Below are 15,427 nucleotides of genomic sequence, written 5' to 3'. Positions count from 1 at the left end.
TGTCTCATATGGTACAATATATCAATGTTTAATAATAGTTTAAAACTGTTACTACAATTGATGTCGCTCATCTAGAGTATTTTTGTCGAATCGACCTCAATTAAATCATTTTTTCAATCTCAAGAACAAATAATACTATAAACTTCCACTTACGATGAGCGACATCAATTGTTCTTGCGATTGAAAAAAATGATTTAATTGGGGTCGGTTCGACAAAAAATAAGAAAATTGTTTAGTGCTTCAAAATTTCAGTTGTTTGTTTTCTCTTGTTTTTATCGAATCAACATTATACATTACATGAAGATGAAATATTTCATCACCTAAAAATTTCCTTTTAAATATAATATTGTTTTTTTGGATGATCGATCTTACATGTTAATCTAATTAATTTAAAGTCATGTGTACAACTCATACCTATGTTTATTGAAAGAACTAATGCATGCACCACTAAAAAAAAAAAACTAATCCACAACTTGTAATAAACTAATATTCTAATGAACACAATTTAAAATTTATTGTTTTAATTTTATTATTAAAATTATGTTTAGTGATGCTAAAAGTTTTGGATTTGAAATTCCCCACTTGAATGAGCGTTATGATAATGGTAATAGTTATCAATTCATTTGTATGGTAGAATGTTTATAAATAAGTTGTTGGTGCCTATGATTTTACCTAATTTTCGTTTCTAATACATCATCTATAGTGAAAATTATATTGAAAATTTGGAAGAACCAAGAACAAATATATTTGCACCTCATTTCGCATGTGGGATGATGTTTGTATTTTTTTTATATCAAAAACTTAAAAAATGTTAGTTTTGCAAACATTTACCACTAAACAAATTTATAGATTTGAGTCTTTAATACAAAGCTAATATACTTAAATCTTTAAGAGACAGGATCCGTTGATACCGGGTGTCAACGGATTCGTTGACACCAAATTTCAACCGTTGATTTTATTTAATCAAAGGGTAATAATAATGTCACGAGAAATGCTATTGTCAAACTCTCAAACACACTCTCTTGTTGAAGCTGCCGGGCATCTACGTAGGACCTGTTGCGAAGTCTTCCCAACCATAAAAGCCAAACAGTGCAGCTCCCCTAGTAACGTTATATATGTTAGTCTGACACCAAATTTCAACCGTTGATTTTATTTAATCAAAGAGTAATAATAATGTCACGAGAAATGCTATTGTCAAACTCTCAAACACACTCTCTATGTCACACTCCCTTTGATTGGGCCACGTCATTCACATTTATTTGGCTACCGGTTCTTTTTACTAGTTTTTTCTTTTTTTTTAACTTGGTTTCACCTCCAATAAAAACAACTAATTCATCGTCTTTTTTCAACACCCAGTTCAACCACCACCTTATAATGGTCTTCTCCCCCTTCCAACCACCACCACCACCACCATTTTTCTCAATTAAAACCACCATAAAAAACTACTCAATCTCGAATTTGCAGCCAACACCCCCCTTTAACAAAACACCACAACTCAACTCTTAAACCACCATGAACCCACCCCTAAACCACATACACTCAAAATCAGATCTGCCATGTAAGAGCACTACAACATTCACCATCAGATGTCACGGTGCTGCCATGGCCACTCACTTTTCATTCTTGTTGTAATGGGTTTTATCCCTATCGGCATGTTCCTATGTATTTCGTACCTCTTGAAATAACAATCGTCCCAATTACAGAAGGCAGCCATTGAATCGATTACATAAGTAAAAAGACTCTATCAATGGCGACAAAATCATCAAGGTCATAAACCAGTGCAGTAGTTATTGCAATCTAGAAAAGTGTGACCAACTTATTATATAAAAAAATAAAATAAAATAAATAAATACATTTACCTGTTGAACCGGTGAAAGCGACGACGTGGCACAACACAGGGGCGTGTGTTGAGAGGCGTGTGTTTGAGAGTTTGTGTTTAGCATTTCTCATAATGTCACATTTCTATTTATTGTGTATCATTTCTTTCAATCTTCTTCTTAATTACAGAAACAGAATCACCTTTATTAATATCTAAAAGAAGAAATCTGGATTTTTCTGCACACACAGAAGCAATTCAATCTAGGTTAGAGGGTTCAATTTTACCAAAACTCATGAATTTTATCACTATTGATACGATCATGTTTCCAATTTTCTAGAAATTATGATGCTAGTGAAAGCATAAATTCATAAATCAATCAAGATATGGCCGATTTTGCTTTTCTAAATTCTAATTTCTTACTCTTATCTTTTGCGATTTACTCTAGCCCACATGTGCCTACCTCCGTATCATCTTTATAATCCATTGGTATCAACACATATATATTTGTGACTAAAATTCTCCAACGTGTATTCAACCACTGAGGCAATTATTGTATTGAAATTCAATATTTGGGAGCTTTCTTGTAAGATCTATTGATCTATAAAGTTTGAAAGTTAAAATTTAAGTTTGAAAGGATCCAATGTTGTGGAACTTATTTGATTCTTTTAAGTTTGTGGATGACGATCTCAAGTGACCAGTAGCAATGAACCGTCCGTGGAAGAGATGGTCTTTGTTAGTGTGTGATTCAGCAAAAAGATGCACGGTAAATAGAATGTGGACTTTATTATTATCCTTTGATTAAATAAAATCAACGGTTGAGATTTGGTGTCAACGAATTCGTTGACACCTGGTGTCAACGGATCCTAACTCTTATTTTAACACTAAAAAAAAACTAATTTAGTTATAAGTATGTCGATTATGTCGATCTAGCAAGTTTAAAATGTTTTTTAGATGATTTTGTAGTTAAATTAGTTAAAAAAATGTTTGACACTTGCATACTATTGAATCATTTAGCCTATTTTCAACCTTAATTTATAACTTTTGAGGGAGTCTTAAACATTGAGTTGGATTAACGTATTGGGCGAGAAAGCACACAAATGAGTCTAAACATTACATCTTCATTCAAAATTTTAAAGTTTTAGGTATAAGGATCTTTTCACTTATATGTTGTCCAACATCTACTCTTCTGTCAAATGTAAGACTAATATAACTCAAATCTAACACATCAATATTCTCTCTGTGAAACTCTCCGAAATTTTTATCCCCCACCAAGTCAATTTAGACTCTAATACCATTGTCGAGACTACCGAGGAGCCTTAAAACATTGGGGTGGATCATCACATCGAGCAAGAGCAACCACACAAGTGGAATTGAACATCATATATTAACCCAATTTTTTATTAGATATTGCAAAAAGAATTTGGTTTATTTTCCTCTCGCATAAATTTAACTGATTCTTATATAGTATACGAGACATTGATAGGAGCACACTTCAAGGTTCTCAAACCAACACTACCGGACTAGTATACTATATTGTTGTTGTTACTAATCCTTTTTTCTAATTCCTCTATTTTTTTGACAATATTAAGGAGAAACGATTATCTGTAATAGACTTATGAAGCATCCAAAACATGCAAAGCCTTTTAATTAGTCATGGAAATTTTTTGTACTGCTAATATGCTATATATGTCAATGTGTATCTGGTGAAATTCATTGCCGAAAAAAAGTTGATGAAGTATACTAAAGAGGATTACATCATAAAGGAGATAAAACTTAACAGTAAAAAACTTCTCAAAAGAAGGTTAGAAAAAAGCTTGCATAATTTGAGTAAAGGTCCAAATTAAACTCCAAGACCCAGCTTAAGTGGTTGAGCTGAGACATGAATAAATTTGACTATTAACGTAATATTTGCCTAAAAAAAATGCAGACACGTAATTAATCAACATTGCCGCCACTTAAAAAAAAATGATTCATATTAAGAGTGTATGGAATTAATTAGCCCCATATCACAAGATATGAATATTCTTGATGACATGAAGCAAAGTACAAACCCACATACCAAGTTATAAAAATATTCAAAAAAGCTCACACTCTAGACAATGAAAGTGATCTTATACTTTGCACAAGAATCAAAGTAAACCAAATCAGAAGGGAGAATAATAAAAAGTTGTAATAGCTTCCTTTCCACGGTTTGCACAATTTCAATACAAATACTCCAATGATGCCTCAATTCTTTCCACCACTCTAGCTTTAACATTTCCAGCATTTTTCTCAATTGATTTGTTATCCTCAAATTTCAATGGCTACCTTCATTTTAAGGTCTAATAAATTAGTCCATGCCTTGAGCTGGTTTTGTCTCATGCTAATGATTCATAAGAGTGCTGCATATGATTTCATAGTTGGTGGCCAAAAGGGTTGGAGTGTTCCAAGTGATTCCAACAATCCTTTTAATCAATGGGCAGAAAAGAGCCGTTTTCAAGTTGGGGACTCCCTAGGTAAGTTCTTCTTTAATCTACTTCTATTTATATCACATTAAATTTTTGGAGTGTTTTCAATTATATCTAAAGAGTGAAAACATAATTTTTGTACATGCTTACTGCAGTGTTCAACTACCAATCTGGCAAAGACTCTGTGCTTTATGTAAAGAGTGAAGATTATGCAAGTTGCAACACTGGTTCACCTGTTGCAAAATTCTCTGATGGTCACACAGTCTTTAAACTCAACCAATCAGGGCCTCATTTCTTCATCAGTGGAAATAAAGACAACTGTCTCAAAAATGAGAAGGTAACAGTGATTGTTCTGTCTGACAGAAGCAACAATAATTCATCAAACACCAACCAAACAAGCAATGCTACTCCACCATCACCACAATCATCACCTCCTTCACCAGCTCCTTCTAACCAAGAGGGTCAATCTCCACCTCCAGACACAAACCAAACACCACCTCCTACGGCTACTAGTGATCATGATCATCCTCCTCGTAATGGTGCTGCTTCAAACTTTGTCAGTCTAGCTGGCTCTGTTGGAACTTTCATGGCTTCAGCTCTAATTTTATCCAAGTATCTATGAGTGCTCGAGTGTTGTTTATTTATTTGTTTGTTTTTTCTATTCTTTATTTCCTATATTTTGAGTTCTGTATGAACTGAGTCTTTGGTTCAAAGTTGGGATGCTGTTTGATATTTGTTTGTGAAGATTGAAAAATAAGTTGGCAATAATTTATGTACTCTTTTGTGTGCTGCTTGATCAATAATGTAAAAATGTTACATGTGAAAATGAAATGAATTAAACCCATTTTTTTACGGAAAATAGTCTTACTTTCCATTTGATTTATGACTTTCTCTGCCATCCCTCAAGCCTAGTGAGGGAAAAGAACCATGGGTGGATGTTATATATATAAAGGAGGCGGGCAAAGGGGCGAGAATTAGAGGGATGGCGGGGGAATGGGAAGAAAGAAAGGGTGGAAATGGGAGAGGAAGAGGGGAGATTATAGAGAAGTATATTAACCAAAATAACAATGCTCTTATATTCATTCTAGATTGACTATGGATAATTTAAAATATATATATATATATATATATATATATATATATATATATATATATATATATATATATATATATATATTCAATGGAGCGATGGAAAATATGGACTTGACGTACGGATTTTTGCCAATATACCTTATCAGTTCAGTGCATTATGCACTTTGAAACCCTTATCCTTGTAAACTGTGATTATCATTTTACTGAAGTATCAACTAGAAAAGTACATTTGTATGATTTAGAACATATCTATATAAATCAAAGTACTACATAACTCCCAAGGACGGGTTATAACAAAATTAGAAGCATTGTGCTATACAAAATTTTCGCCTATCTATCAAAAATTCTTGCCAATCTCAATTTTTTTCATTGCCTTAATGGTGTTATGCAGAATCGAGTCAAGGATTCCAGCTACCTGAAATCACAAAAAATAGACTTGTTAACAATAGTATAATCAACAAAAAAAAAAAAAAAAAAAAGAGGATAAAACTAAAGTATCTAGAATCAATAATAGAAAATACTAACCGTGAAAACACCCCCAATGATAGCACAGACATTTGTAATAAAATGTGAAAAAGACTTCTGGTTTTCTGTTATTAAGACCTGATAACAAAACATACATTGTAAATCTAAAATAAATTTACTAAACACACTGTCCGTATATATATTTGAACCATGACTTCCATGTTCTGACCTGCATGGGGGAGAGCTCAAGATGGAACCTTGCAACAGGAATGTTCACACTGTGTGCCACACTGCTGTGTGCTGTGTACTCGTACTCTTCGATTAATTTATAACCTTTTCTGGTTATTACCTCTGTTTTAACTACCTGAATATAATGCTCTATCTGCAGACACATATTAGATTATTGTATTATAACATGGTCACAATAAATCTCAAATATCAATATCCACACAGATAAAAATAAACATGATTGGGATCATCTAATGACAACAAAATGTATCAAGAAGTTGTATTGTGTTATCTCAGTGGAGATAACATAGTAACAGTAATGAAAAACAAATGAGTGAAGAACTAAGTTTGATTGTCTCCACTGCATATTGATTTCTTTCAGTAGGTTGTCTCCTTGGTGGGTGCTTCAGAAGGACATTAGGGGAGCATACAGATAATAATGACCGAAAACATTGGACATTTATAGAGTGATATTAGCAGATACACTTCAAGAAAATACTCCCTCTGGACTTAAATGTACATGTACTTGGTGCACATTTGAACAAAATACATGTACTTTTTTGCTTATATTTAAGTCTGGAGTAGTAGATATGTCTAAGTCAACGCGTTTAAAATTCTAACGTGGACATTTAAATGTTCATCCCATGTTTATGCTTAGTGAAGTGAAAGAGTGAAGCAGTTGAGGAACTTGACAACATAGGGAAACTTTAATAAGCAGAGAACAAGTTAGTGTAAAAATCTATAAGCATTCCACATTGTAATTTGTACCAAAATGATTTTCCAGATGAGATAGATAGTTTTTTGGCTGATTGACAGGATTAAAGAGAAGGACCATTAAGGCCCAACCGAGTTTATGATGGTTTGAGTGGTACACGGTAAGACATTATAGAATGAAAGAAAGGAGAGAAAAAAATAGAACAAAAACTTCATCAGGCTCTGGACATCTATGCTATCAGCAGTTTCTTAATCTTGCAAATGGTGATCAGCATACCTTGTCCCGTAAAAATATGCAATCCAACATTCTATAGCAACCATACAAATTCCAATAGTGAAGTTTGCACTGAGTTATCAAATTTTTTGATATAAAATATTAAACTTACAGTAACATTCCCTTCCAAATCACGAGTGTTGATGAATGACCGCCCATTCAGCCTGTCATGGTTGATACCTAAGTATGGTATCCAATGCTTCACATCAATCATGGCTCTAGGTGTCACTTTTTTTCCAAAAGATAGATGGTTGATGACATGTGACATGTTCATTTGAGAAGCATCAAATGAATGTGCATCTGATCTAGCTGAGACAACCAAGCTTCCTGGAACCTGCAATGTCCTAAACATTTTATATTTCTTTCAACATATTATATTGAAAATCTAGGAGGAAAACCTAGAAATGTTACTTCCCCTATTCTTTTTCAGTGAATTTGGTTTTTTTTTTTAATAAGCCAGTGATTTTAGTATTAACAGATGAAGTGTCTACTTTTTAAATGGAACAGCTGAAGTCTCTATTAGAAGCAAACATCAGAACAAAAACAAAAACAAAAAAAGTAGTAATTATATCAGTTACTTCCAGCGAAATATAAGACCACTTAATTCAAGTCACATCAGAAAACTAAAAAAACAGAAGAGTTTTTCTAAAACATAAGGTTGAAGGATAAACTTTAACCGAGTTTACCTTTTTCACACGCACATATCCCTCAACTCTACATCCACCGGTTGACGGTGCTGGTCTTTTTGTTCCATTGGATTTATCCTCCAAAGCTAGATGTTGAGATCCTGTTGGGAGAGATGCCACTAAAGTCTCCATGGTCTGCAAACGGAGAAGTCAGGTTAAATTACATGGGAAAGCATTAACCAGTCTACTGTAAAGTTAAATTTGATTCAAATTATTTTAACTCAAAACTAAATATTGTGAACCTTGACTAGGCTTTCTGTATCACGGTCTCCGTAATAGGACTCATGTTCATGATGTCCATGGTCGCTTCTGAAATAGGAAAAGCATTCAACAAACTAGCTTTATTCACCGAATGCAAAAAATCAAAAATCCAGTCACCTCCAACATGGCGCAGAATTCAGGACGTACGCACACACTCACATGAAATATCAAACAAATATGATTGAATAGGAATTGAAAAACCTCTATATACATAGGAGAGAACCAGTCATTATAAAAGAATCGACATTGTCTCCTAGTAATTGATTCATGAGACGCTCAAAGTGGTAATTGAGAAGTTCAAAGCAGTGAATCCTGATAATTTCACCAACTTAGCTTTACTTACCAGTACTATTTCTCTATATTCAGCTGATCTACTGGGAACACAGCAGCACCATAATACAGAAATAGTTTCCACAAAATGCTATAGGAATACACCAGTTTTATATTCTTTTTCAGTCAATAGCGGAAAAACAAATCTACGTTTAATCAAATTCATTTTTATCTGCTTGTATCCAATTTCACAAAATGATTTTGTGACACTTGCATCATATGCCAGTGAAGAATTCTCATTACCTTTCACACATAATTCAATCAATCACTTTCATTCTCACACCCACATCTATTTACAATAGCATGTAGAATAAATAGAATAAAATTATAATATTACTCCCTCTGTCCATAATCTTTGGTCCTTTTAGTTTTTTATTTTTTCAAAAAACTTTGGTTCTTTTAGAAAACCAATATACAATTAATGATGTTTTTCCTTTAGTACCCTTACAAAAACCAAAAGCATGCATTAAATAAATTTTACTTTCATTAAATGAATTAAGGGTAAAAGGATCTAAACTTATCTAACATGTTTCTTAATATGTATCCAAATTTTAAAGGACCAAAGATTAGGGACGGAGGGAGTGTTAGTATAATTTACTGATTTAAATCCTTATAATAAACTACACAGCTTTGATTGATTGATTCTAACACTCCCCTTCTGCTTGCTACAATCGGAAGATGTACTATAGAGAAAATATAAACAACAGGGCTGTAGCCTTGGCCAAAAAGTTATAGTGCTGCTGGAGGTCGCTATAGCAAAGACGTCTGGACTCACCGGAGGTTATGAAGCTAGCTATGGTGGTTATTGGAAAAAAATTCCATTGAAGAAGACAGGGCTGGTTGAATCACACCTGGATGCAGAGAAAAACGCATCGACAAGAAAGAGAAACACTAGATGAAGCACGGTGAAGGCATGCAGCAGGACGGAAACGTCAACTGCCTGAGAAGAGCAAATAAGAGGTCCCAATATAATCAAACGAGGATATTTCTTGTTCAGTTTACTATTCCTTCAGGAATTTTCACCAGAAGTTGATATTTCCATAGCAATTGAAATAAAACAATACAAGATATTTCTTTCCAATCTGAGCATGTTGTGTTCAACTTCAAGGATTCGTATATCGGGGGATCAAGATGCTGCTCCTGATGGTGGGGTTCTCGTTGAAAATCCTCTGGAGATATTTCAGTATTGGCCAGTAACAGCCAAAATGGTTGTGGCGATGACAGTGACTGGAAGAAGACAAAACCGAAGACAAGTTTTTATAGGAGGCTCACGGAAGCGAGTTGCAGAAGCACTGAACAATATAAAATCTTTCCGGAAGACTTCTCTCGTGGGAGCTCGCAGCCGGCAGCGGCTTCAATGAACCCCAATTGTCACATAGCTCTGATACTATGTTAAGTTTGTGATTTCTGTGTCTAAATCAGACTACACTCACCTCTATTTATAATTGATCCAGCTCCTCTAAAGTGAACTCACTTTAGAGTGTAAAGTGAATAATATCAGCCGTTAATTAATAAATCAGGTAGATATTGTAGGTACATCATAACAAATCATGAGTTTATTTAAATAACAACCCTTGATTTGCTCACTTTACACTTTGGAGGATCCAAATCCATTTATGGATATGGCTCCTCTAAAGTGATTTACATATTTAATTATGTCGATAGCATTTAGAATAAATACAATAAATGCTAGTTGATATAATTTACTAATTCAAATCCTAAATTATGATTCTAATCCTTATAATTAAATATATAAATTTGATTCTGATTCTAACAAGATTTCAATTTGGCCTCTAACCCTACACACATTCTAGATGAGTTTTAAGTCCACTCTCATATTTTGTGAAAGGCAAAAAACCTATGGCATTACACATGTGGCAAATGTAATATAATCAAATAACTGAATACGTATATAAATATCCAAAAAGGGATAAGCAGATGAGTACATATTTATTAAGATTTTTACACAAGGATAACTTCAATGATATTAATGCAGTATAAATTGTATAGTAACAATAAACTAATAGACATGCATAATATAAACACTTACACATGATTTTTGATTCAAATATTCAATGTAAATATGAAATTTGTATCAAATACGGACAAATAAAAATGATTTTACTTGCAGAAATTATTACCTGACATCACTTCCTTTCCGAAAGATGCGAATAGACGGATACCCTTGTATGTGATGCCTGGACATTGAAAATGAGAAACAATGGCAAAAGAATCAGATGGACAATAGCAAGCGTGCGTGGAAATGCAACAAACCAAGACAGAAAATAACAAAATTATAATAACGAAAGTTCCATGTTCAATTTAGCAAGAACAGAAGAAAGTGTCTGATACTCCCTCCGGTCCTATATATAAGAAAAATTTGGGTCAACAAAAGTTGATGTATCTGGTTAAAAAATTAGACCAGATACATCAACTTTTGTTGACTGAAATGTCTCTTGTAAATAGGACCGGAGGGAGTATTTGTTTTCTTTTCCAAACTATGCTAAAAATCTCTACAAAACCTATAACATGAAATCTTTTAGAACATTTCAGATTCTTAACATGATTATAAAATCATTTACGTATTTCTTGTCTGGAAGGACAAGACATGGCACACAAACAGAAACTAAACCTTGAATCTAAAGGAATCAATAACATGCAATTTCTAGTAGATCCAATTAACGGTATAAAAACCAAAGATTTATTCTCAATTGTCCCAATTGATGGATTTCTTTTAAAAGACATTCCATTTGAGCGAAGAGAAATGCTAGCAACACATTCTTTAATACACTCTTATCAACAAACTCCTTATTTTTACTCATGTTTTCATCTTCTTTATATAAGTATCCCTGCAATGTTACTAGCATATATATGCACTTTGACAGTTCAAAGTTCTAACCTTAGTATCTAGTAATACCTAATGAGTGACGAGCAAGACAAATTGATGAAAAAGACTCAAATTATTATAAGGGTCAAATTGACAAATCCACTTCTTAATAGATGATATGACACATCATTCTGCTGCACTGGCCAAATATGGAAAGAACCCACTCACGCATATTCCTTTCGAGTTCTGTCCAACATTTCCTCTTCAAAAGACTGTTATCCCCCTTTTTTACACTCCACAACTTTATTCTACCTTCTTTTTCTACTTAGATAACCAAGTCTATCTCACCCTTTTCTTTCTCCATTCCAAGTTCGTCAGTATCTAAGCACTTATTTTCAAGGCTTAGCTTTGCAACATTGTATTTGTCTCTATGTGTGATTCCGATAAGTAGAAAACTAAGTAAACCACAAGTAAGAAAAACAGTAAATAAAACAGCAATAGTACCTCCTGCATAAATCACCTTCTTGAGTGCAATCTACCTTTGCCAAAAGAATACGCCCATCCATTTCTGGATCATATCTAAATAAAATGTAATGATACGCATGTGGGACATTGAATTAGCAGAGTGAGGGTAGACATTCTACAATGAATTTTCAAGAAGACTGAGAAACAACGACTTAGTAATAAAGTACCTCTCTCTCATTATTTTAGCCGCCTTCTCCCATGAAGGTTTCTGAAACAAAAGAGTAGATGATAAATCCATGTAACAAGTACAGAAATACATCAATCACACCATCATTCATTGAAGAAAATAACTTTTACATAATTAATTTATTGTATGAAAGCAGCTTCTTCAAAAAATAATTGTATGAAAGCAACTGCCAATAATCTTAAATGGACCAATTATATGCAGCTATTAGCACTCTTTGCATGACATATCAATACATCATTTAATCTAATGCATCACTACTGAAATGTATCTGATGGTGAGGATGCACTAAACAATTGAATTAGACTTTGACACCGCTACAAGGCTTGTAACTAAAACGAGATATATCTTTTGAGGAAGAATAAGACATCAATGAAAAAGAAACAGAAGCCAATGTAGGAAATAACAAATACATCAGGTAGAACCCTTATTTCCTGAAGTAAAGAAAAGATAAAAAAAAATAGGATAAAATAATTACCAAACGTTGGCACCAGGAACACCATGGTGCATAAAAATTTACAACTGTGATTGGAAACCTGCAAAAAGATCATTAAAAATGGTGTAAAAGGTGCATAACAACCGTGTATTTCAAGTGGAAAAAATCTATAAAATGAGCTATTGCATAACTAAAAAATCAAATGAATCAATATGAATCTTGGTCCACTTACAGCTGAACATATTTATCAAAGTGCTGTGATGTGAGTGGCAAAGAACCTTCAACAAAGTCTGTGTCTACTTCATCGTCATGCTTAACAGCATTTGCAATCGTTCCCGAATGAAACTCGGAGCCAGTGGGCCTTAACTTTGAATCAATAGAAAACTTACGAACCGTTTTTGTTATATTGAGCCTGTTCTGTAAGTAAGAGGTAAAAAATGAGGGACTAATACCAAAACGTCAGGGAACAAGAGATAAAATAGAATATAAAAAGTTAGTATAAAATGAATAAGAAAACAAAGTAATAAAGTAGAAACTTACTGTTCCCAGCACGTCACTCACATCAACCGATGCAAACTCGCATGAGAGTGCAGGAAAACTACAAGATAAGTTGACACTATCAGCCAAAAAAAAGAAATAGAGGAATATAAAGTTTATAAAGAACTTCAATATAAAATCAACATACTGATAATATTACTAGGATTAGCTACAAGTTCTGAATAAGTTGGGAGTGAGATGGAACTTTTAGAAAAACAGATGAAGGGTAATTGATGAAGGCATAGCCTTGGCAATGTTTGGCCGTCATGTCAATTTCAAAAACCATCACTACACGTCAAGTATCAAAATTAACCCCCAGCCTTTTAATGATTATATTGTTAGCTTACATCCCCACCCCACTCCCAATTTCAACAACGATCCGATACTAAAATGATCATGTGTCAATAAAAGGCCTAGCCATGCTCAGTTTGAAAATGAGCGTGAAAGGTGTGACAACTCTTAACCTCTCTTCCTCCTACAAGAGTATTTCAAGCATCTAAAATGTCAAACTACAAAGCATGTTGTTTAATGAATTCAATTAACCAATGCTGTAACAAATAACTCATTGATCTTCTAACAAGTTAGTCTTTACAATTCCTTATTGAACATTTCTGTATTCTTGAAAACAATAGCATCAATTTGTAAATACAAGTGACAGAAGCTTGCATTTTCTGTTGTAAGTCAAAACTCAGGAAAAGCATAAACCCCGCCAATAATTTGCATATATTACTAATTAATACTAATAGTTAACACGTGAACTTTAACGGCCTTCCAGAAACAACATATTTAACCAAATACGACAAATACCTATTTCCGTTATTACCTGAAATTGAAATCGATACGCAAAAAGTCACCATCAGAACTTTTGTCAACAATCACCGATGTAGAGGTGGTAACCGCAAAATAATTATTAAGTTCCTGAAACAAGATTGCAAGACAAATATCAAAATGAAAGTTAAAAACCAATGCAGTAAAAGACTCAATAGTATTATGTTCGATTCGATAATCTAACTATTATAAAGCAACTAACCATTCCAAACAAAAACATCATGGCGAGAGCCGCCAATATGGATAATCCCGCTCCCGACAACGACGCCTCGGTCAAATCTCTTGGGATTTTTCTGTTGACAAAAGTCAACAACAACAACATTTACATTTCAATAGTATTATAAAAGGTAAAAAAATATAAAAAAAAAAGAGTTACATACACATGCATTCCTGAATTATTCAATATTCATAAAATTCACATCCCCTATGGTTATGTCGGTGTAATAATGTATTCAGAAAATTATTTGATAAAATTTACAACAAAAAAACTTGAAATGTTGAAATTAAAGCATAATAGGAGAGTCGAATTTGCACATTATGCTTCAGTTCTTTCAATTATGCTTATTATAACACCAAATATTATGTTGATTATTTCTTACGGTGTGCATTTTCGATTCGAATCTCTTTGAAAGGAAAAAACGATCAAATTCATGCATGATCAAAGCATAAAACAACTAGAAGCAAAATTCAAAAGTAATTGAGGTTCAAATGTGCGAGTTGGGAAGGGTAAATAGAAAGAGATGAAACGAAAATGAAAATTGTTGTAACCTGTAAAAATCAACGGATTTGAGTTTGCTAGCAGAAAGCATGGTGGCGAAGAAGAAAGTAACGGAGATTGATTGAAATTGAGATTGTAGATCCAACGCAAGTAGCTACCTCTTCTTCCTTCAGCTGTAGCTTATTACTGTTTCCGTTTCTTCTCTTCCCCCTCTCTCTCTCTCTCTCACGAAAATGTTCTGATTATTCTCTCTCTTTTTTTGTTGTTGAGGTAAATAGAATATTACAAAAATAAATAAAAACTACTCTTAAAAGATATTTATTTATTACAGCTAAATATTATTTTTTTAATCTAGAAAATAAATTGTTTTCATACAGTGATGAGAGGATTTGGTAAAATGACTTTTTGTTTAGAAAATAATTCCATTTCGATCTACAAAATCATCAATTAAGGATTATGTTTAAGTCTAGTTGTCGATAAAAAGATCATGAGGTCTAACATAAGTCGTTGAATAACTTAAAGATTGATTTAGATTATTTTCATAGCGGCCAAATATCTTAAATCGTAAGAATACATTGGAGTAGTTTGCTAGAGGAAAAGACTCTAATTTTTTTTTGTTACAAAATTGAAAGACTATGATTATGGTGGTTTATAATAGAAAATAATAATACTTTCCAATCAAGAAAAAATAAATTTATGTCAAAAATAAATATTGTTTTTAGCATCTCTTTAAATTTGAATAGAATAAAAAATCTTTTTGAGTTTGTAATTCTTGCAAATATATTTAATATTTTAATAATACCTTTTTGTTCAAAAAAATATTGTTAACTAATCTGTATTTAATTAAAAAATTTCAAAATATCATATATTATTAAAAAAAATCAAATTAATCGGTATTTAATTACTCTACAACAACCGTCATCGTAACGAATTTTTACCATATTGATGTTTGTACAAATAATTTGAAAATACATTTTTTTAGAAAAATTGAAAATAATATATTCTGATATGTCATTTTTATTTTCCGCTTAATTTGAAAAAGAAAAATAAACTATC

The 15,427-nt window shown here is 32.8% G+C and overlaps 2 protein-coding genes and 1 long non-coding RNA gene across 3 annotated transcripts; 1 reads left to right on the top strand and 2 right to left on the bottom strand.

Moving 5' to 3' along the window:
• Window positions 1-801: 801 nt before the first annotated feature.
• LOC146931802 (uncharacterized) lies at window positions 802-2,518 on the bottom strand. The gene is made up of 2 exons (XR_015006819.1): window positions 2,240-2,518; window positions 802-2,055 (listed from the first exon to the last, which is right to left on the bottom strand). It is a non-coding gene; the product is annotated as an uncharacterized LOC146931802 (long non-coding RNA).
• A 1,541-nt stretch (window positions 2,519-4,059) lies between these two features.
• On the top strand, window positions 4,060-5,125 carry LOC146931801 (early nodulin-like protein 9). Its single transcript, XM_085703393.1, has 2 exons — window positions 4,060-4,314; window positions 4,422-5,125. Exons 1-2 carry the CDS (start codon window positions 4,119-4,121, stop codon window positions 4,886-4,888), a joined length of 663 nt encoding a protein of 220 aa, XP_085559519.1. The 5' UTR covers window positions 4,060-4,118; the 3' UTR covers window positions 4,889-5,125.
• A 412-nt stretch (window positions 5,126-5,537) lies between these two features.
• LOC146931800 (protein disulfide-isomerase 5-4-like) lies at window positions 5,538-14,626 on the bottom strand. The gene is made up of 15 exons (XM_085703392.1): window positions 14,422-14,626; window positions 13,856-13,946; window positions 13,649-13,743; window positions 12,829-12,886; window positions 12,521-12,705; window positions 12,331-12,388; window positions 11,836-11,876; window positions 11,648-11,722; window positions 10,458-10,514; window positions 7,968-8,034; window positions 7,726-7,860; window positions 7,152-7,373; window positions 6,053-6,205; window positions 5,884-5,961; window positions 5,538-5,773 (listed from the first exon to the last, which is right to left on the bottom strand). Exons 1-15 carry the CDS (start codon window positions 14,460-14,462, stop codon window positions 5,696-5,698), a joined length of 1,434 nt encoding a protein of 477 aa, XP_085559518.1. The 5' UTR covers window positions 14,463-14,626; the 3' UTR covers window positions 5,538-5,695.
• Between the last annotated feature and the right edge of the window lie 801 nt (window positions 14,627-15,427).

This window comes from Medicago sativa, chromosome 4 (genome assembly GCF_051527215.1).
Source record: "Medicago sativa cultivar Bolivia chromosome 4, Bolivia_mono, whole genome shotgun sequence".
Taxonomy (NCBI): domain Eukaryota; kingdom Viridiplantae; phylum Streptophyta; class Magnoliopsida; order Fabales; family Fabaceae; genus Medicago; species Medicago sativa.
Note: the sequence above shows the minus strand (reverse complement) of the source record. Positions and strands in the feature narration are given on the sequence as shown.